Source organism: Paramormyrops kingsleyae, chromosome 25, assembly GCF_048594095.1.
Source record: "Paramormyrops kingsleyae isolate MSU_618 chromosome 25, PKINGS_0.4, whole genome shotgun sequence".
Classification (NCBI taxonomy): domain Eukaryota; kingdom Metazoa; phylum Chordata; class Actinopteri; order Osteoglossiformes; family Mormyridae; genus Paramormyrops; species Paramormyrops kingsleyae.
Window position 1 is genome coordinate 27,269,651 of NC_132821.1, and position 22,085 is coordinate 27,291,735.

General features: G+C 42.8%; 1 protein-coding gene across 9 annotated transcripts in view; it reads left to right on the forward strand.

Moving 5' to 3' along the window:
• LOC111837418 (prominin-1-A) overlaps positions 1-19,278 on the forward strand; it is a 55,816-nt gene extending 36,538 nt beyond the window's left edge. For 2 of the 9 annotated variants that reach the window (XM_072707157.1, XM_072707159.1), the window contains 23 exons: positions 343-432; positions 1,736-1,759; positions 4,286-4,503; positions 4,622-4,696; positions 5,148-5,211; positions 6,654-6,813; positions 7,381-7,533; positions 8,118-8,241; positions 8,382-8,485; positions 8,625-8,709; positions 8,895-9,041; positions 9,316-9,387; positions 9,761-9,853; positions 11,440-11,493; positions 11,862-11,942; positions 12,142-12,210; positions 12,969-13,058; positions 13,743-13,858; positions 14,558-14,578; positions 15,044-15,112; positions 16,326-16,411; positions 17,475-17,507; positions 17,660-19,278. In XM_072707157.1, the coding sequence (XP_072563258.1) occupies positions 343-432; positions 1,736-1,759; positions 4,286-4,503; positions 4,622-4,696; positions 5,148-5,211; positions 6,654-6,813; positions 7,381-7,533; positions 8,118-8,241; positions 8,382-8,485; positions 8,625-8,709; positions 8,895-9,041; positions 9,316-9,387; positions 9,761-9,853; positions 11,440-11,493; positions 11,862-11,942; positions 12,142-12,210; positions 12,969-13,058; positions 13,743-13,858; positions 14,558-14,578; positions 15,044-15,112; positions 16,326-16,395 (1,979 nt within the window). In that variant the 3' untranslated portion in view covers positions 16,396-16,411; positions 17,475-17,507; positions 17,660-19,278. Of the gene's footprint in view, positions 1-342; positions 433-1,735; positions 1,760-4,285; positions 4,504-4,621; positions 4,697-5,147; positions 5,212-6,653; positions 6,814-7,380; positions 7,534-8,117; positions 8,242-8,381; positions 8,486-8,624; positions 8,710-8,894; positions 9,042-9,315; positions 9,388-9,760; positions 9,854-11,439; positions 11,494-11,861; positions 11,943-12,141; positions 12,211-12,968; positions 13,059-13,742; positions 13,863-14,270; positions 14,837-15,043; positions 15,113-16,325; positions 16,412-17,474; positions 17,508-17,659 lie in introns of those variants that run through there. The other 7 variants (XM_072707158.1, XM_023799459.2, XM_072707164.1 and 4 more) reach the window with 5 other exon arrangements.
• The last annotated feature ends 2,807 nt before the right edge of the window (positions 19,279-22,085 follow it).

Sequence of the window (22,085 nt, forward strand, 5' to 3'; positions counted from 1 at the left end):
ACCGCTCCCAGAGACTCAAATGAAGAATTTATACCCATTTTGTTTGCTTGTATGCCTAGATTCATTTATTCCACAGTGACATGAACCTTTGTGATATTATTCTGGATCCTAATAGCGTCCGAGACAACAGCGTTTACAAAGAATTATATTATCATCATACTATCTATAAATTTTAGTCACAATGCATGTTCAGATGGGCGGGAAGCAAATATCTGTTTGATAAGTGATAACCGGTAATATGTTATGCGTGTTTAATAAAAAAATTTAAATGTCATGTGACATCATGTGATACTCATTACCTTGGTCGTTAATGCGATTATGCTCGTCTCTTCACACCTTCAGACATTGGGGCCTTGCTTGGTAGTGGGATTCACAGTCAGCTTGGCAAAGAGGTCCTCCCTGCCCTCGATGGCGCGCTGAGCGTGACTGAAGGTACGGCCACAGCTCTCTCACACGGTCCTGCCGGAAGTTTCTGAGGAGAATGTGCCCTTTCCCGCCAAAACTTGCCAGTATAGCATGTTTGTAGCATGTTACGTAGTGAAGGGCTCCTTATGTTTTTCCATGCATCACACCCCTCATACAACTTCCAGTACGATAAAGACACGGCTGCCGATGCCATGTAAGGAAAACTCACCACTTTGGCTATTTACAGTGTTGGGCAGTTCAGGTCCAAAACCTGCAAATCCAGACCAAGATTTAGTTTCTACCAACCAGTTGAGCATAAAGAGTCACAGTCACAGAGTACTCAGCTGGTTGGTAGAAACAAAAACGTGGTCTGGATTTGTAGCTTCTGGACCTGAACTGCCTATATAGCAATATAAAACTAGTTATATAACAGGTTTTATGTTGCGGTCATGTGTACCCATATCAGTTTTAATGTACTAGAAACAACCTCATACGTGCCTTGTTTTAAAGTATTTATCCATTTCAAAATGTTCTTCTACGTTTAGTTTTAAAATTCACATCAATGCTATTATAAATGAAAGGTGGAATATAGTTGTGCTGATGATTTTACTGATGAAGATACATTAGAAAACCTTGTTCTGAGTTGAAATGCAATCTTAGAAAATCAGTATGACTTTTATTTAACATGGGGGGTGTCAGCAAGGGTGATCAATTTAAATGCAATCGAGGCGGAATTGCTCTTGCAAGTCACTGCAGTTTTGCAAGCAGAAAGTAGCACATAATAACTATCGCTGGATTTTATTTAAGTAATTATTCCTGGCATTTTTTTTTTTGTCATTAAATTTATTGTATTTCATTTCTGCCGTTACGGTTCATCCATTTCTATTTCATGTTACAAGTTAAAAATTCTCTGCTTAATATTGAAATGTTGTATTTGTGTATTATGGCTGGTTAATTCAACACTAGCATAGTGATTCAGGTGTTAGTTTATCAGTTATTTTGTATCTTATGTAGACGGTGTATTTCGAGAAATTTAACCTATATCAGTGTGAATGTATCATGTATAAGAGGATATCATGTTAATCAAATGTAAACACGATGTACTGTATTTCTGTTGTGTTTGTGGGTGTGTGTGTAGATGGTAGATTGCTTAGCTCAAATCTTTTAGCGTAACGTGAGAATGCTTTCTTGGTGCAGCCTTTTGCAATACTCACGGTAGGCCTTGTATACTCACGGTAGGCCTTGATACTCACGGTAGGCCTTGTCCTTTTATTCTGACATTTAATTTCATTAATTTCCTCTGCTCCATTCCACTCCGTTGCACTGAAAGCCACAGTGGAAAGGACCCACAAAGGTATCGGTGACTGCACTTCCATCGAGTGCTGTGACCTGTCAACTTGACTCGTAGGCTTGGGCGGTATCAGTTTTTTCATACCTTCTGAACGGTTCACCCCAGTGTATGGTATACGGTATATTTGAGGGGGGAAAAAAAAGTAAATCATTAGGCTACTGAGCCTAAACCAAGGATGCTAACTTTGTTCAGCTGGCTGGCATGAGATTTTCAATTTGAGACAAGTCTGCACACGCATTTAAATGTATGTGACAGATTTATTACCTTGTAAACAGTCCGTAGGGTTTGCCAACTATCCCAGCGCTTTTAATGTAGCAAATTTTAGGTTTATAGCAGAATAATATAGATTTGCCGCAAGATTTCTTGCGTTATCGTGAGTCTGAAAGCGGGAGTGTCACGCCAGATGCACAAGAGTTGGCAACCCTTCCTTAGCGGGCTCATCAGTATCGAAGTTGAGTGCTTGGGCAACGAGGAGACGACTCCTTGTTAAAGAAATAAAAAGATAACGCTTTGTTTAGTGATGTCACTGTCCGATCTGCGGCCACATCTGCACTAGATTCGTCTCCCGCCCATGCGCCAACAATTTACAGCCCATTTTGTTTTTGCGGAATTACCCTACGTATGCTTGTTATTCTTTGACTTTTTTATTGATCTGAAGCTCCAATCGCCGCTAACGTTGTGCCCTACAATATATCACCTCAATATGACATCACTATATCAGCTAAATAGAAAATGGAGCGTCTGTGTTTTTGACGGTATTAAATATAATACCTTCGGGGTATACCGTAATAACGTCATACCGCCCAAGTCTACCGCCATGCTTTTGGTGCTGTGTTTGCTTGTGTTGTGTTCAGCTGTTTTCTTATCCAGGTCAGACAGAAAGTAACCAAATGCATTGTGTACATAAGCAGAGGGTCGGTCTTCAGCTGCTGCTGCCTAAACATGCGTTAATTATAGTGCCCTTCTACTATTTAGCTATCTTCCACTTTACACCGTATGTCATGATGATTCAGCCTAACTAAAACTCATCACTGTCAGTATTAGTGACCGTGCACAGTAATCACAATTAATTGATTCTAGTGGGTCGTTAAAAGAACATACTTTAACAAATAAAATTATCTCATAATAAAAAGTATAACATATATTTGTACACAATTTTGATTCTATAAATATAAATAACTGTTTTTAAAGGTAAATGTAAATAACTAATTATATAATATATAAATAAAATTATGTAACTATTTTTAAATCAGGGTTTATGAGCCTTGTTTTCAGTGTTGTGGTGTCGGAGCAGGGAGCACAGTGTGAAAAGTTAAAATACCTCGGAACAAAAGTAGCCTTTTTTAGTCCAAAAGCAAAGGGCAGGTTTAGATAAAAGGACGGCATGTAGCACGGTCACTGAGCACCCGGCCCAGTAGATGGAGAGTTTCCAGTCTCAGGACAGACCTGCCATCACACGTAACACACTGAATGACTAGAACAAGAAAAAGAACAAAATCCGAATGTGACTTTCCACTTACACTTTAGCTAAGAAGCTAAATGTAAAGTAAAATGATAAAGACGTGGTAATAGTGTTCTTGTGGTGGCTGGCCTGTGTTGCCTCTTGTTTGTTCCCTTGTTTGTTCTCGTTTGTGTTTCTGTAGCGTCTTACCTTCATGTGTGTGGGTTTTTTTTTTGAAAAAGGCCCTGAGATATCAGCATTCTGAAATAGCAATGGCGATTGTAGGATTTGTTTTAAGGTAGGGGGGCTACTGTTAGAGGGGCCGTAATTCATACATACTCTCAGACACTTGAGCCTTCTCGGGAGTCTCAAGGGCTGTACCCTTGTAATTGTATCTTTTAAGGTACAGAAATACTCAGACTCTGAGTAGCATCCCAAAGGTACAAACAGCATTAATGTACCATCAATGGTACAGAAATGGTCCTCAGAGTCCATTTCTGCACCTTAAAATGGACAATAACCTACAACTAAGAGTACAATTGGCAGATCCTTTAGGGTACAGCCCCAGTGACAAGCAAAGGTATGGATTTTTACCCCTTTCTTCTGACAGTGCAGAGAGACCAACCTTATTATTAGCCAATGATGTGTTTTGAATCGGTGAGTGGCAGGGGAGGGGGCACTCCTTGCCATTGACCCCTTGCACTTGGGGCAAATGAGGCTGCTTCAGCCAACAACAGGACCTAACTCCCCCACCTGTAACTATAGCTGATTGGACATATGGATTCTAATCCAGATTTGTGGCTAAAAGGCAGGCCACAGCAGCTGGAAAATACTTTTGAAGTACTTTTTAAGTACTTTTGAAGTAATTGTTACTGAACTAACAAACATGAAACAGAAGGGTGGCTGCAAAATGTGATTTAATTAAATTTACATAGAAGCAGAGTCTATGCCGAAGAGAGAGTGAGAAATAACAGCATATAAATTAAGCTACAGACCGCTGAATAAATGTCTTTGAAGTTCTCCCAGGCTGACTGTTGGGTGCAAGAATTTTAGGGGAACGTTATTCAGCATATCTCCATGTCGCACAGCTATGCAGGAGACCAGGGAGGCGCTAGAGAACGTGAGAACGGCACTGGACACCCTGCAGGACGGCACCGGCAAGCTGCAGGCAGAACTCAACGGTATCCGCTCTAGTCTGAGACACACCCTAAATGACCCGGCCTGCTTCGACAGTGCCGTCTCACACACCTGCAGCAACGTCCGCGGCACGCTCAGCCAGCTCGTCATCGGGGCCAACTTCTCCGCGGTCAGTGTCCCGCCCCCCCTCCCCATGCCACAGCCTCCAATGGGGCGCTCGTTGTCGCCACAGCTGGAAACGTGTTGACCAATAGTTGTAAGGCCAATGTTCTCATTCTGAATTTCAGTTGCCAGACGTAAGTGGAGAACTTGCCCGTGTGGACGGCGTTCTCAAGACTGACCTGAGCAACATTGTTCAGAAGGTTAGTATTCTTCTCAAACTAACCCATTGTGTTCAATCCACTGACCTCCAGTGAACTCCTCAGCTGTCAGGTCTCGCTGTGGTCCAGTCTACTGGACATCTACAAACTGTGGTCTCACATCCCATAGTCCTGTCACGGCCAGTCTTATCCACCCCAGAACTATGTCTGTATGCAGGTTTTTGGGGTAACTTTTAGGTCAGCCGTTCAAACCCAGGTATGAGAACTCTTCAGCCGATCAGTCTGCTAATTAGTGATCTAATTAGGGAGCTGCAGCGAAAACCCGCAAAGCCCTTTCTGGATAAGATTGGCCACCCCTGCCGTAGTCGATCGTCAAGTATTTTTCACATTTTTTCAGAATCGAGATTAGTCGGCTCTAATTTTATGCTCATGTCAGAAAATGTTCCTAGTGTTCCCCAACTTATCACTGTCTTTGTTTGCTGCCCCCCCGCAGGGGTATTTATCATTTAACGACACCCACTCCCTGGTGAAGCAGCAGACGAAGGATGTGGTTTCAGGTATGTGCAGGTGGCTGTTGACACAACGAAAAATGCAACAAAGAAAACCGTTTTGTGTGAGGCAGCCAGGCATGGACCTCACCAACTGTCATTCAGGTTTAAGATAAGAGCCACTTTATTATTTAAGAGCCACTTTATTATTTATTGTCATTATGCGTCAGTACATTAAAATTGTGTTGACATCTCTACTTGTGCAGCAATTGTCAAAACAATGACAATAGAAAAGCACTAATTTAAGTTAGGCAGTGCAACAGGTAATTCCACTAAAGTGCAGACAATGGAGTTACTATATACAAAATGTAATTATGTATATTTTCTTTTCTGATGAAAAAATGGCTAAAATATTTTATAGCTTCAACACCATGCTGCTTTCCCGTGTGTCCGGGTCTTTCTTTGATCCCCCATGGTCTTATATTAAAGTCAATACTTGTCTCTTGCTATCCTACGTGTAGCCCTTCCTCATAAGTGAGACTACATCCAGTGGTTCTGACGTCTGGCCCCCAGATTTTTATAGTGTGAAGTGGCCAGGACATTCCCCCCCTCCCCCAGGGGCACATCAGCCGCAGAAACGCTGGAAGTGCTCTGTTCTTCCTGAGCTCGAGGTTCTCTGGTGCAGGAGAGTTCCTTAATGAGTTGGCCCCGTTTTCTTCAGTCAGCGCCGACCCCTTTGGTCTGTCTTCTCTAGATTCACAGACACAAAAGAGGGAGAAGTATGGATGCTAAATGCTCACGTGGGCTGGCGCCCCCCTTCTCTGTAGGCCTCATCTACAGAGTCCTTCATCCTACCATGCAATCCTGTAGAATCCCTATCAACTCCCCTTGCTTTTCAGGTTTATTACTCTTATTACTTTACTGATGTTACAAACGTCATTGTTAGTTTTTTCACAATTGACACTATGACACATATATATTGCACAATTACTATTCTATTTTAAGCTAGGGTAAGCTGTATATTTTGTAAATACACATTATACATATTTTATTGTCTTCCAACACTACTGTGTCATGTGACTACTTTGGTCCAATCATGATCGAGTGATTACAATGGGGGAGGGTAAAGGCTTAAGATGGATAATAACTCCCTGTAGTGTTCCAAATTGTTGGTGTTTAATAAGACCCCCCCCCCCTCCAAAAAAAAAAAAGCCGAAGTATGAACTGAACCATGGCTCAAGAATCCAGGTCTGAACCGAGCTGTGGGTTTGTAGAATCGTAACGTGCCTAGAATTTATGCTAATGACTTTCAGAAATAGATGCAATCCTTGTCGAAGTAGAACCAACCTTCAGCAAACCGCCATCCTGTTTCTTCATTTCTACATGGTCCCTCAACCCTGGATATTATAATGCCGATTGATATTGGTTCAGATTCCAGATCAAGGTTCCATTTGTAACTGCTACTTCCATCACCCTGTGTTGAGTGAGTAATACGTATCTCCCCACCGCAGGTGCCCAGGACATTCTGGATGGCATCAGCACCAACATCGCCTCCTTCTCCAAGATGTTCCCCATCCACACCTCCATGTACAACTTCACCGTCTACCTCACCCAGAGCCAGGTGAAGATCGAGGTCTTCTACCCACAAATCGAGCTGATGGACTTCTACAGGTACCAGTAACATCTCAGCCCAGGTTTTATGGGCTTACAGAAGGTGTCCCACAACCTCTCAGTGCCCAGAACATCTCTGAGGGTCAGAGACGTCTGCACCTGATTCTGCCTGTGATCAGTATGAATTTCCACTATACTGCCCCACAGCGGCAAAACACACCAACAGCCAATTTGAATAAAAAGCGCATTATGACCGAAATCAGTTCATTAGGCTCTGTTTTAATTTGTGGGAAAATATCTTAATTCAGCTATGCTCAGTTTTGAACAAAATATTATCATTTCCCTACCTACTGCACATACGGACAAACTGTCTAATATCTTTCTCAGTTGCTGTGTAGTTACTGTGTTTTGCCTTTGTGTGGCAGTATATACTTGTCATGTGAAATCTCACGCATTTTATAAATAATGTACATAACCTGAGTATAAATGTTGCATTATTACTGCACGAAAATAAACACTCACACACACGTATCATCAGCTTGCCATGTTTACTAAGATCTGAATCTCCTGGCCTTTTCTAATGGCTTTAACAGATTCTTAAATGTTTATTTTTCTTTATTTTTGCAGATGGACGGCCTGCATTGCTATATGCTGTTTGCTGGTGCTCATCCTCTCCTTTAATTTCCTGGGCCTGCTCTGTGGTTACTGTGGTTACGACAAGCACGCCTCGCCCACCACCCGCGGCTGCCTCTCCAACATGGGCGGGAACCTGCTTATGGCGTGAGTGACCTCATGCCCCACGCTGCCAGGGGCGTGGCCACGCCGCAAGCCGGCCAATCAAAGCTTCCCTGAAGCCTAGCGATCTCAGTATACCCGTCCTGTCCCTGCTGACCTTGTGTGGTCATGTTTCCAAATTTTGTAGTATTTTTTTCCTTTATGAATCTCTTAATTTATTGATCCCTCATGTGGAAAGTCTCCTTCTGTCTACCTCATCTTGGTGCCCATGACGCTGGGGGTTAAGGGCCTTGCTCAAGGACCCGCAGATATGACTAGTCTGCCATGGCAGGGTTCAAACTGATAACCTTCCGATCGCGGGCACAGAGGCTGGGCCACGCACTCCAACAATACAATGGAAATGTATCTCGATGTGCTTGTTACTTTCTAAACACATCCTGCGACCAGGTTTGTCAGATGGGCATGGGTACCCTGGCAGATTCAGAGGCCCCAAGGTGACATTCTGTCAGGGGTTCTAGAATTTCTAGCCACACCCCTTCCCATGGCAGTCATGTGAATTTTAATTTATAGCAAGAGAAAAACACCAAAAATTTAGGGCGAATCTTTCTTCATTTTTTCATGTGTCTCAGTGGTGCTGGCTTCAGTTTCATCTTTTCCTGGGTGCTGATGGGGGTGGTGACCGTCACGTTTGTTGTCGGGGGCAACGTGGAGAAACTCCTATGCGAGCCCTTTGAGAACAGGGAACTCTTCAAGGCAAGTGAAAGCGAAAGTCGATGGTGTACAGCGACCAGTGCATTCCGGAGATGCACAGAGATGTCCCACACATAGAAACATTGCTCTGATTTATCTGGTATTAGTGGCATTTATAGATTTTATAACACTTCTCTGTGCAGGTCATAGACGCCCCATATGCGGCCAATCCAGACATGAAGAACTTCCTCCCAGGGATGCTCTTCCAGAACCCTCAGATCAACCTGACCCTAGAGAGTGTCTACAGGTCACTTTTCATTTTTTAATAGTCATGGCTGGAATTGAAGTTATAGCACTTGCCAGCAGGTGGCAGCAGAGGAGCTTTCATATATTTTGTTCTTGCGATGCATCGTTGCCTGTTTGTACCTGCATGTTTCTTTTGGTAGTAACTGCAAAGAAGACAAGGGTGTTTTCTCTGCACTGAAGCTGGACAACATTTTCCATGTGAACAGGTTTTTGAACTCCAGTGTGGTGAGTCTGAATAGAGTCCCTGCGTAGAGTCCCTGCATAGAGTCTCCATTGTTCCATGAGCACACTGATGGACAGACAAAGCCAGATGAACCTTTTATAAACCAACCTGCATCTGCACACCTGGGGTTCGAGCCTCCTCCGATGTTTGTTCCATGCTGTTTTAAGCTGGTTCTCCTCTCTCCCAGTACACCAGGGACATGGCCAGGGTCTTTGAAGACGTCAAAGTAGACCTGAAGGGTATCGTCCTGCTCGAGCCGGCAGGAAGGCAGAATCTTATCAATTTCGCCAACGCAGGTGTCGGTGAGATCAACTACGCTGCCTTCCTGGCAGAGGTAACCAGCCTTCATTTTCATTTCCCCTGTGGGCGGTCCTCCTCTTTCTACATCCTCTGGCTGATCTATGATTTGCAAGCAGAGTATAGTCTACTCTGCAAGCACCGTCTACTATGCTCTGGTAATCTGTGTAGGCACATAATGGTGAGGAGATGAGCGTAATTACATGGGATTTTGATTATACTCCTGCTCAGAAGGGGATGTATCTGTAAGGTATGAGCACGCTCTGTTCGGTTCTAAATTTCTGCAATGACATGCTCTGCATTTCTTACAGGTCAACAAAGGTGTGACGAGGGTGGATTTGCTGGCATTTGCCAGCAAACTGGAAGCTCTGGCCGACGAGCTGGTGCGTTTTGAAGATTATTTAAATAATTAAAACTAGCTTTTTTAGATTTAGAATTAGAATGAACTTTATTGATCTACAGCAGCGAGCATGTAGAGCACAGACAAGATATGAGACAGCATGTAAATTAACAGGGCAAATTAATTGAATTCAGAACCATGTCTCCATTGGTATATTCAGACTATTAATTGTATTTTATGAATATCTTGTTTGGTACTTTTTCAGAGCTCATTGTTGGTTCTGGAAACAGTCGAGACCTTGATTACATGTTGAGAATTGAGGCTTTTGCAGAAGCACAGGAGAATAGGCTAGATTCAGCACCAGATGAATGGAAGTGAAGGGCTTGATATGGCTCTCTGTTCTATCCCCACTACAGCCACGGGGGGCGCTAGAAAACGCCCTGAAGGGCCACGCCACCATCGTCCGGCAGATCCACAGCCAGCGGGTGGTTCCCATGGAGCAGGCCATGGTAGGCTCTTCATATGCTTGAGGGAGTTTTATTTACACAAAAATGTTCTGAGGACAGAACGAAAAATGATTGGCTCAGAGAGATAATCAATCAGATTGTAGATGAGGCAAGACCAAGACATCTGATTGATTGGTTGGTCCCACCTCCTCTAGTTGTTTGGACCCACCTCCTATACAATCTGATTGGTTATCTCTCTGAACCAATCATTCTTCATTCTGCCCTCATTTTTATGTAGAACTCCAATGAGTATTTATATTATCCGGCTTGGGGACTCGACCTGTAATGAAATGCACAGGCTAAATGCTCACTTTTCAGAGTCCATCTCCCTGTATAAAACAGTCCTGTGCTGTTCCAGGTGCTTCTCTGTGACATCATGACCTGAACTCTCAATTCACATCCTTTGAAATTGTCTGAAATACTTATTCTGTGCTCAGCAGTCGGTGACAGTGGCCTGCCAACAGCACTGCAATTGAAATGAGCGGGAACTATATCATTAGCCTCAGTAACAATTGTGGCAGCGCACAATGTATCTTCAATGCATTATGTCCGCACCGAATGGAGCCCCAATACACAAATAAAGTTCAGTGTGGTTTTAAAGTCTAACTTTAAAGTCTAACTCAGCATCATGAAATGCACCAGCAGCTGCTGATCTACGGGCCTGTCAGCCTTATCTGTTCTCAATTTCATTCACCCCGTCGACTTCCTTTTAACGGCTGCCGGGAAGTATGTTAGAGCGAGGGTAAGCATGTTTCCCTTGTAAGTGTCTGAAACTGGACAAACATTATCTGTCCCCGTCCGTCCTGTAGCCTGTGATTGTGTTTCAGCAGAAAGCTCCGGAGTTCCTTACCTTAGTGGAACACTGCACTGGTTTTGCTGGTTTTGATTGATCCTAATCATTACTGGTTTTGATTGATCCAAATCAAAAAAATCATGTATAATCAATCATCATAATAATACTGTATATGTTACTAGTCATAAATTCTTTCCACTGTTTATTTTTTATACAATCTTTTATTTTCTTTTTTCATAGTATGCGTATATATGAATATAGTAATAATGTTTTGTATCATTATCTCATTATAGTGGTTATATTACATAACAAAAAAGATCCATAACACTTTATTAGGCATTCCTAATGCATTTCATTATCTACGTAAAGATATAAACTTATATTAGAAATTTTTGTGATTAAATATATCATTGAAATGTTATGTGGTAACGTGTGGATTGTATGTATCTCATTATCATTGTATATGTCTGCAAACACAGATGTTCATGTTATTTTGGTATCTTACTCCTTGTAGTTCTGTTACATTTTAATGAGTCATGATCCACTTTGAACTATTAGTGCCCCACATCTCCAAAAACACCAGAGCGATCTCATATCCACAGGTCTCCTAAGCATTCATGGTTACATTTTGCATATACAGTATTTCACTCTGGGTGTAAACCAGTATGTGAGGGTGTGCACCAGTGTGTGCATGTGTACACTAGTATGTGAAGGTATGCAGCACTGTGTGAGCACATGCACCAGTATGTGAGCGTGTGCACCAGTGTGTGAGCATGTGCTCTGCTTTCTGTCATAGAACACACTGAGTCAGAGCATTGTGATACTGCAGAGGACAGCCAGCGACCTCCCTGTAAGTCTGAAGTCCGCAGCCTCCGTTAGCTTCAGGACCAAACAACATCACACAATCTGATTGTCTGGTCAGTTAAACTGACCCTCATTCCATGTTCACCCCCTAAGGAGCCGTGTGTAATGAGCTCATTCAAAAGAACTCTTGGATGAGGTCCATTAGACCCTCGGATGCCTTGTTGCTAGCTATCTATAGAGAAGTAGACTGGTAACTTGGGAAAAATGTTAAGATGTTCCTGTAAGTAGTAAGTGCAAGAGATGGGTTTTGTGGGGCAAGGAGCTTGACTATCTTTCCTCAAAAATAAACCTGTACATCATTTGGCTTTAGGGACTGTCATATGTTATTGTCAAATCCTGTTTGTTTATGCTTAGGCAAAAATCACCAATATCCTGAACGCTATTGATGCGGCAGAATATCTGATTACCCAGAATGCAACGCAAGTGGTCAAGCAGGTAAAATAACTAAAGCAGGGGTGTCAAACTCCAGTCCTGGGGGGGGGGCGGAGCCCTGTGTATCTTAGTTCTTTCCCTGTTCCACCATAAATGATTCAGCTCAAGAGCTGTGTGGTAATTAGCACAAGGAGTTGAATCAGGAGTGTTAAATGAGGGGAATTCACTAATTAACACGGTTCATTGTTCTCTTCTCATCTAGGAAACCTCAAAGTATATCCTGAACATTGTCGGCTACTTTAAACAGTATATAGAGTGGGCCAAGAATTCAGTAAGTAGTTCTTGGAGAACTTCAGTTCATAAATAACATCCCTGACTTTCTATCCTGAACTTTCACACTGTGTGCAACTTTACCACCTGCAGGTGCTTGTACCATGTTAGCAACATCAGCACATTATTTATGTACAGCAGTGTTTCCCAATCCGGTCCTCAGGTAGCCATTGACAGTCCCTGCTGGACAGTCCACATTTTTGCTCCCTCCCAGCTCCCAGTAGGGACAAAACATATGGACTGTCTAGCAGGTAGCTGGGAGGGAGCAAAAATGTGGACTGTCTAGCAGGGAGCAGGGAGGGAGCAAAAACGTGGACTGTCTAGCAGGGAGCTGGGAGGGAGCAAAAATGTGGACTGTCTAGCAGGGAGCAGGGAGGGAGCAAAAACGTGGACTGTCTAGCAGGGAGCAGGGAGGGAGCAAAAACGTGGACTGTCTAGCAGGGAGCTGGGAGGGAGCAAAAATGTGGACTGTCTAGCAGGGAGCGGGGAGGGTGCAAAAACATGGACTGTCTAGCAGGGAGCTGGGAGGGAGCAAAAATGTGGACTGTCTAGCAGGGAGATGGGAGGGAGCAAAAACATGGACTGTCTAGCAGGGAGCTGGGAGGGAGCAAAAACGTGAACCGTCTGTGAATCCCTCAGGATCAGATTGGGAAACACTGACATACATAATTTATTATATTGTCTTGATTGTCCTTCAATGTTTCGCACAATATGCCAAAGTAAATTCCTTGCATGTGGACGTGCTACATTGTTTTTCAGATTGAACTAGATGTGGGAGTCTGCAAACCTTTGAGCAACGTCATGGACACTGCCGATATCATCGCCTGTAGCTTCATAGCGGACTCAGTGGTGAGATACGGCATCTTGTGACAGTGTTCAGCTCTGCGGGGGCTGTTGGGTCGGAGGTGGGTGGGCGTGATACTGCACTCAGTTGCAGTTTGTTCATCACCCACAAGAAATCCCAAGACACGTCCTCATCCATGGACAAAACGGAGAAATGCGGCCTCTGGGTAGGGGCTGAAAGGCAGACCAGCGGCGGTTCATGTCTTAGAAAGCCTGTCAAAGGTGTGGCGAGGGAATTTTGCGAGGGGAATGGAAATGATTTGGGAACTGAGTCACGACACAATTATGTTGCTGCAAGGCTTAAATTCTTATCCAGTCCGACTGAGTGCCAAGTGAGGCTGACAGCGTCTGGTAGAATGGAAGTACCTCCTTTCTGCAAGGATCAAATAACCAACAAAAGCGTACTTATGTGGAGACTGCAGACTCGAAAAGGAGCTGCTTAGAAAGTTTCGCCTGATGTTACTGCAGGGATCGAGCTCTGGTCTTTCAGGAAGGAAAAAGATGATATGCACGCTTTTTGCACTCATATCTATAGCACACCACAGTCCTGGGGAAAAGTTAAAAAATTATTTAGTTAATGAGAATTTTTGGGTTGATCTGTTGACAATGAGAGCAAGTTTAAGAAAGCGTTGTGTGTGAAGACCGGAGCGACACACCTGTATAAACTCCACTTCCTTCTCTATCTCCCAGAATGCCTTTTGGTTTGGGCTGGGCTGCTGTACAGTACTCCTCATACCCAACATTATACTGTCCGTAAAGCTGGCCAAATTCTATCGCCGAATGGACACTGAAGATGTATATGATGAGTGAGTATTGCAGATCCGCGTCTGGAAGCGTCAGATCGGACTGGATTTTCCTTCTTCTTTCTCTTGATCTTTCCTATTCCCATTTTCTCCCTCTCACACCCCCCCTGCCCCAACTTCCGTTTGGTCTCTCCCATTCCTTATTTCCCCCTTTTCCCTTTTTAATGGCCCCTTCCTTGCATGCTTACCACTAATCACCAATTCCCCACTTTCCTTTGGTTTTGCCCTTAATCTGTCCTCCTGTTTCTTCTCCTTCTCTAATGCCTCTCTCTTCACTTCCTCTCCCCATCTATTTCTGTTTACCTTCTTCCTTATCTGTTTGATTAATCCCTGAAGCACCCCCTCCCCGCTTCTATCCGAACTCTTCCCTCTAATATTTGATAATAACCCACATCCTCCTCTCTGTTCTTTTCAGTTCCTCTGTCTCAGGGACTTGGCACTTCACCTTGTGATAACCATTCCTGCCCTTTCCATTGCGTTTCGTCTTTCACAACTTACTTTCCGCATCTCTAGCATCATGTGATGCACTCTGCACTTTGAGGACAGTTAGTACATTTTACTAAAAAAAAAACACTACCGAATGATGACATCCAAGCCACTTTATGGAACAAGTTGCTGCCGAGATCTTAATTAGCAATCCAGAAACGCTCAGTGCATTTATTGTACATGTAATGGTATTTTTTCCTTCTTTATGTCTTGTAGTGTGACAATACCCATGAAAATGTAAGGTTTCACCCCCATTTTATGTCCTTTTTCTAAATTAAATCCAGCTTATCACCTGTCATTCCTGGATATTCTCCGCTTATGCTAAGAACTTTGTAATGCTACTTTCTTACACCTTTCTGGTGCTGCCTTTAGCCTTAAATCCTTGTCAAATTTGTGCTTTGTGGAGATTTTTTTTCCCTTTTTTGCTTTATTTGCGCAAACATTTTAAAACGACAGAAACAAAGAACCTAACCATTAAAAAGAAGTATAAGTCTATCATGTTTATTTGATTTGTATCACTTTATTTCATATCTAAAAGAGCATTTTAAGATGTATACTTGCCTATTTACACATTTATATGCACATCTGTACAGTCTGTACGTGTCATTGTAGAACATCAGGCCACATTGCCACTTAGTTCCATCCATTTACCATTTATGCATTTGTATTTACATTTCTTTTATATCCAATGTTTTGTTTCAGTATGGAAATTGGTAATAATGGTTATCATAATCAGCATTTGCAGTGTATTCCCAACCCTGTAATGGCCAGGTAAAATCCATATATACTTTTTTAATTGCATGCCCTTTCAGATGCAGTCGGTGGTGGTTGTAGTGGGGTTTTAGAAGATATGTTGATGCAAGGAATGAGTGCATGTTAAGGGCTAGTAATCATCTGACAAGGCCCTCAAACCTATTCATAGGCTGGTTAAGTATGTATTCATTACTACAAATTATAGCCAAATAACTTTTACTAAAGAGGGTTTTTAGTCACCGAATGGGATTTACTAGAATAAGTTATAATCAACAGGGAAGTCAAATTCAATATTCAAATAACGTCTTACGGCGACAAACCACAGCAATTGCAACCACCATCCAGCAAGATTATCTGAAATAATTTGAACCTATTACAGCGATAATAGAAGCTCATTATTGCCAAGTAAAACATTTTAAAGAGTCAATCACTGAAATGTTAACAGAAACATGTCGACATTTTCGCTTCTTGCTGCCAGGCTGCATTGTCGTAGGCTTGATATGCATGATGTGGCGATAGAATTACGACTAACGCCGGTGAGCCACGCACATTGCTGGCTTTCGTGCCTCGACTTGCAGTGTCCTCCCGGTGCGCTGTAAGACGAGGTAGGACTGCAGGCATTTTGCATGGACACCATTGTATGTGCCTTGCGTGCTCACTTCCCCCGACTCACATTAATCTGTCAGCCATACCACCTCTGACACCTGAGGAAGTCTCCTAACCGCATGAATGGGCTTCCGACAGTATTCTTCAGCTGCCTGTGTGGCGTGACAGAGTTTAAAAGCTGGAGGCTGAATTGCCCACAAAGGGTCATACTGTTGGCTGGCTGTAGTCAAAACAGTTTGCAATGTTGTTGAATGTCTCCCCCATTGGATGGATTGCAACATATCAGTTGGTCTTAAAATAATATTCCATTCGCACCAGTGCATGGCCCATCTCCTCATGTGTCATTAGAATTTCCATTAATATTGTGTGCCGTCTTTAAAAATCATGTAGGTTGTAGAATATTGTATCCACCCGTCTATTGTGCCGCCTACTCGGTACACGGTCGCTGCGGGGTCTACTTTGACCTACATGTATATTTCGTAATACCTCCATAAGCAGTGCATGCTCTCTTCTGGCATTCACCACCACGCTTACAGCTTTCCTCTATTAGCCGAAAGGCCTGAATGAGCCACGTGAACGTTATTCTGCCGTTAACCATCCCCTGGACTTGTTTCTGCACCACTAGCGTCTCTACTTATGATACAATGACTAGATTTCCCCGCGCCTCAGCACCGCCCAGGCATGCGGACTGGTGAGCCCCCGACTGCTCAGGTAACTGTCAGCCGAGCCACAGGAAGTCCGTCGCATCTTTCCATCTCGCTCTGTTCGCGTGCCTCTGGGTCTGCACTTGAGGTGCGGCCCGCTCTGCTTTCTTCACGTCCTCTGTCATCACTTTGGAGCTCCATCAGTGTCATCCGGCACCTCTTCGCTCTTCTGATGTGTCCTCTCTTGCGATACATCATCCCATACTGTAGGTGGCGCCATGGTGCCAGCTGCTTTTCCATGTAGCTGCAGACAATAATGTTATGACCACCACTAATGTAATAACGTGCCAATAACGTAATACATTTCCCAGTTCTTAATGTAATAAAAATCAATAATGTAAGAACTGGCCGATAACGTAATAACGTAACATTATTGTCAGTTATTATATTATTGGCTGCTACATGCTTTCGTTTTTACTGCCAAAACATCTCTCAGGTTATCCAACGTGTCCATGCTACTTTCGGATTCTTGTGTCACGTCATTTCTCATACCTTGACACGTCTTTGTGTCAGGTAGTTTGACCGAGAAGTTTCGCAATAAGCAGCCGAATCTGACCTAAGTCATCAGCATCTCCTGCACAAATGTATGTTAAAAGGGTTAATACATTTATCCAGATTGCATAAAACAGCCAAGTATACCAAGTTTGTCAGGTATGTTTGCGTAAAGATGTTCGTACGTCATAAGTACAAACATGTAATGCTTATGTTACATTACATTACTCTTTGATCAAGTTAAGGATAGAGCCTAAATGGTTACATTCAGAATGCTGCAGGTCTATAGTTTTGTTGTGGTTTAGGTTACTGAAGCATAAGTCTGGATGCCCACTGGGGATGGTGTTTCTGGGGTCTAATTGTTTCTCTTCTTCTTTTATGGTGGATGCACTCTACCCTTCCTCGCTCTGGATTTCAGCTGTTTTCTTTCTGTATTCATTCAAGCCTCTTGTCAAATAAATAAATTATTTTCCCTTAAGCTGCAATGTAATTGCAATGCATTTCATTACTTCAGCTATTTAGTTTGGGTCAATATTTGGTTCCAGGCTAACTAACCCATATCAATGTCTGTCTTGTAGCACCATCAATGGCATGAACTGAGGCCCTCGTTGGTAAGTCTTCATGAAGATAATTTTATCTGACAGACCGTATAGTGCACCGGCAATCGGGAACAAGAACTGTGCATTTCATAAAGACAAAAGGCGGAATGTCGCCACATTCATGAGAAGTAAAACCGTAATTCTGTTATTACCCTCCTACACAGGGTTCCAGATGGACCAAAAAAGATAGAGGGATGAGCTGCTGAAGAGGCCGTTGTTGAGGGTCTAGATGTGCAAAGTCTCTCCCTCCCTGCACACTCTGTTACAGTGTCCTCTCCACTGCCTCTCCACTTTCAGAGGTGGAAAGTTCAGGTCCAGAAAGTACAAATCCAGGCCAAGATTTTGTTTCAACCCACCAGTTGAGTTACTCTATGAATGTCGCCCTTTATTCTCAACTGGTTGGTTGAAACGAAGTCTTAGTCTGGATTTGCACTTTCTGGACCTGAACTTTCCACCTCTGTCCATTTTCAACGTCAACACTGAATCGCACCAGAAATTCTTAGGTTGTGCGTGTGTGTTTTTTTTTAAAGCTGAAAGCGTTTTTATATTCAAAGTGAGATAAAACTTGAAGCCTGAGTAGGGAGTGGTGTCTAACGTACGTCACCGCTAGCAATTACAGTCAATTACAGTATTTCAGAATATTTACCGGTGCAGTTACATGACAAAACCAACATGTACATTTTGTATGCTGTCAACTTTGGGATCTGTCCCAAATATTTTGTTAATATTTGTTTTGTAAACCATGTCCTTCGTATTTATGGTTCTTCTACTGTGTACATCATCAGCATTTAGGTTACAGTTCTGGTTTTGCCGCACAATGCACAAACGTTTCCAGTTCAGTTACAGTAACAGTGACTGCAGTGCTGTCTCAAAGAAAGTTTTACTTTACTTTTTTTTACTTTTTTTTTTTTTTAGAGAAATGAATAATAATGAACTAATTGGTAAATATGCACACTTTAAAATCAAAGGCAATCTTGGCTGATTCCCGCAGCATTTTCTTTAGAAACAGCTTGACTGTTGCCTTTATTGTGATATTGGCATATACATGTATATTGTGACAGAATGGAATATTATAAGCATAGATATAATTTTGCATCGCAGAAAGATTAGATATAACAAGCATTCTGTCATCTGTTGCCAGACATAATAATATTAAGCTATTGAAATTAACTGAATAATTTTAGACATAGGTTCATCAACATGACATATTTATATTGACTGTGAAAGTAACTAACTTAATTTGGTGGTATGATACACTAAAGGGACAATTTGAAGCCAAAATGTTTTGTATTGTAGCTCTGGGGTCTTTGAAGTTAGATTACTGTAGGTGCTCTGAAGAAAGAAAATAATATTCCATAAAATTTTTACAAAATAGCATAATAGTGAAGATTGACTACCAAAAAAAACCAACAAATATTTCTGAGCGGTAATAGCATATTATTTCTGGTTTAATGTCATGGAGAGGCACCCAGGCATTCTCAAGAATTATTATTATAACAAAATTATTATTATTCAAAGCAAACTAGACACACATGCTGTGTGTAAGACTGTTTTAGTCTGGGTGTCTCGTGTTCACCGCTCTTTGTGCCTGTTCATTGAGGATAGTCGTATTCCACCTTACGACCTGAACCGCAAGCCATGCAGTGACTCGGTGAATGTTCAGGGCTTGAGCGCAAACTAGTAGCCAGTTTCTAACCAGTTTAAAACAGTACGGGACTGTTTTTATTAATTTATGTATTTGGGCTTCTGCTCAGAAATCGGGAAATGACTGCCACTGGAACTTGACACCTGAACGTGTAAAAAAAATGTGAATAAAGAATTCAGTTTGTTGAGTCATTCTTTTTTATTTAACTAAACACAAACACAAAAATCAAATTAATAATATTTGCGGGTGATTGGTTCCAGGACCCCCCCCCCCCCCCCGCAGATACCAAAATCCATGTACCCTGAAATCCCTGATCTAAAATTGTGTAGTATTTGCATATAATCTACACACATCTTCCCATATACTTTAAATCATCTCTAGATTACTCATAATACCTAATGTAATGTAAAGGATGCATGAATAGTCATAATATTGTATAGTAATTACATAGAACATGTCAGCAACAATGTATCATTTTCTTTGTTTCAACACTTACAGATTGCTTTCGTTGAATGGCAGGGTGTACTTACACATCCTCATGGGTTCAGTGTAGTGCTCAGCATGCGACAAATTCAAGTGTAACCTTCTGGAACTTTCTGGAATCATTATTATATATATGGATCCATGAATGCAGAAATGGAGGGCTGACTGAATGTCATATACCATTAAAATGGTTAATGCAAAATACATGTATGCTAGAGACTACAGTTCACCGAGAACATGTGAGGACTCACCAAGGGGGCAGCTGGGTTAAATAACCCCTCCCTTTGATGGTTTAGTGTCAGGGGAAGAGGTGCAGTAGCAGAAAGCCGTGACTAATTCTTGTCCTGACACAAAAAGGGGAAAAAAAAATATCTTGTCCAGACGTGCCTGCCGATCGCTCGCTTCCTTTCAACTTTCAAAAGTAAATACTCAAAAATGAACCCCGCCGCCCCCACCTCGCCAGGAATACGGAGAGGTGATGTGGCGTGATGTTTCATCATCCTATAGCCCTGCGCCAGTTCAGACTGTCTCCGTGGGCGATGGAGGTGCCCGGCCCCGTCTTGGCGCTGATCCTCACAGAGTGTTCACTTCCTGAGCTGAGCAATCCTGCCTCTGATGTCTCTATTAGTGACCATGTGACATCGCAGGTATAGTGGGACCGTTCTCCGCATACTTTGTGGATTAGCGAGTCCCTCAGATTTGACACACCCCCTTTACGCACGGAATAGATTAATTCCCAACCAGCTCAAAATGCCTTATCCAAACAGCCTTTAAAATGATCCTCAGCTCATCTCAGTAGTGAGTAACATGAAACGTTGTGCTTCATAACACTTACTAGAGAAAGCAGGGTCCGTGGGGAGGACAGCGACATCACTCTGCCAGCCATGGGACTTGAACATGCGACCTTCTGAATATAAGCATAGAGTCCTAACCTGCTAAGCCATACAATTTCTACCTCTGTAACCTAGTCAAGTTCCTGTGATGGTGGGGGGAGGGGCAGAATTCCATGCCAGGCAAGAGTGGGGTACTCCCCAAACAGAATGGCAGTACGTCCATATTTATGTTATGTAAATAGTAAATCACTACAAAGTACATTTCTTTCATGTGCCATTCAGTTAAATAAGGCTTTAAGTCACTAATGATAGAAGTCTTGTTACAAGTATGAGATTAAATCATATCCCATCAAGTTTGAATTGTATAAACCAGTGTTTGCCAATCCGGTCCTCAGAGGCCCACAGCAGTCCGCGTTTTTGCTCCCACCCAGCTCCCGGCAAGGGAGCAAAAATGTGGACTGTCTGGGAGGGAGATGAGAGGGAGCAAAAATGTGGACTGTCTGGCAGGGAGATGAGAGGGAGCCAAAATATAGACTGTCTGGCAGGGAGATGAGAGGGAGCAAAATGTGGACTGTGGCAGGGAGAGGAGAGGGAGCAAAAATGTGGACTGTCTGGCAGGGAGATGAGAGGGAGCAAAAATGTGGACTGTCTGGGAGGGAGATGAGAGGGAGCAAAAATGTGGACTGTCTGGCAGGGAGATGAGAGGGAGCAAAATGTGGACTGTGGCAGGGAGAGGAGAGGGAGCAAAAATATGGACTGTCTGGCAGGGAGATGAGAGGGAGCAAAAATGTGGACTGTGGCAGGGAGATGAGAGGGAGCAAAAATGTGGACTGTCTGGCAGGGAGATGAGAGGGAGCAAAAATGTGGACTGTGGCAGTGAGATGAGAGGGAGCAGCTGGGGGTCCCCGAGGACCGGATTGGGAAACACTTTTATAAACCGACATCAGACAAACCCCAATATATTCTGGCAGTTCCCATACAATCCTCACAATGCAGATGGGCTCCTTTCCACACCAAACATCAGGAAGGACTATTACTTGTGTGTCTTGTGCCAATAAGTATGACAAGGTCGATTACTGCTGATCATCTATGGCAGGGGTGTCAAACTGCAGTCTTGGGGGGCCGGAGCCCTGTGTAGCTTAGCTCTTTCCCCGTTCCACCACAAGAGATTCAGCGCAAGAGCTGTGTGGTAATTAGTACAAGAATCAGTTGTGTTAAATGAGGGGAAACCCAAAAATGTGCAGGACTCCGGCCCCCCAGGACTGGAGTTTGACACCCGTGATCTATGACATCTGGACATCCCAGTCTCAGAGCACTAGGACCAAAGCAAGCCTCAGGAAAATGTCCAATCCCATTCATCAGGTAAAAATGGCTGCATTTTGTTATATTCAATCATGAAGACGATTGCTTGTTTATATTTGATGCAGGGAAAACCTAAGTACAGCGACATCTATTAAAGTCTATTAATTTCTTTTCATATTCATTCCTTGTCATTCCAATTTACAGTATCAACTGGAAGATTTAAAAAGCGTTATCTTCTGCTTATTGCTGAAGAATGTATGGTGAGTTTTAGCATAGAAATCCATTTCTAACAGCATGTTTTACACTGGAACCAGAGTGTTCAAACTG